Below are 226 nucleotides of genomic sequence, written 5' to 3'. Positions count from 1 at the left end.
CCAGCCCCTAACCTTGATTTTCTCCAACCATCATGATGCTACTCGAGTTTCCCAACGAGATCCTCTGCTGTATCGCTGAAAACCTCAGCCGAGCCCGCGACATATTGTCGTTTGCCATGGTCAACAAAGGCAAGAAGGACCTGATGCTCTTGGCCCTTTACAAATTTAATATTCAAAGGCAAAACAGCTCGGCATTATGCTGGGCGGCCGAACATGGCAAGACGCA

General features: G+C 49.6%; 1 protein-coding gene across 1 annotated transcript in view; it reads left to right on the top strand.

Moving 5' to 3' along the window:
* Positions 1 to 32: 32 nt before the first annotated feature.
* The window catches only part of ASPSYDRAFT_37491 (uncharacterized protein), a gene marked incomplete at both ends in the record, with an annotated part of 1,603 nt that continues 1,409 nt past the window's right edge, over positions 33 to 226 (top strand). The window contains one exon of the mRNA XM_040845543.1: positions 33 to 226. This exon is cut by the window's right edge and continues 886 nt beyond it. Coding sequence (XP_040696087.1) covers positions 33 to 226 — 194 coding nt within the window.

Source organism: Aspergillus sydowii (genome assembly GCF_001890705.1).
Source record: "Aspergillus sydowii CBS 593.65 unplaced genomic scaffold ASPSYscaffold_22, whole genome shotgun sequence".
NCBI lineage: Eukaryota > Fungi > Ascomycota > Eurotiomycetes > Eurotiales > Aspergillaceae > Aspergillus > Aspergillus sydowii.
Note: the sequence above shows the minus strand (reverse complement) of the source record. Positions and strands in the feature narration are given on the sequence as shown.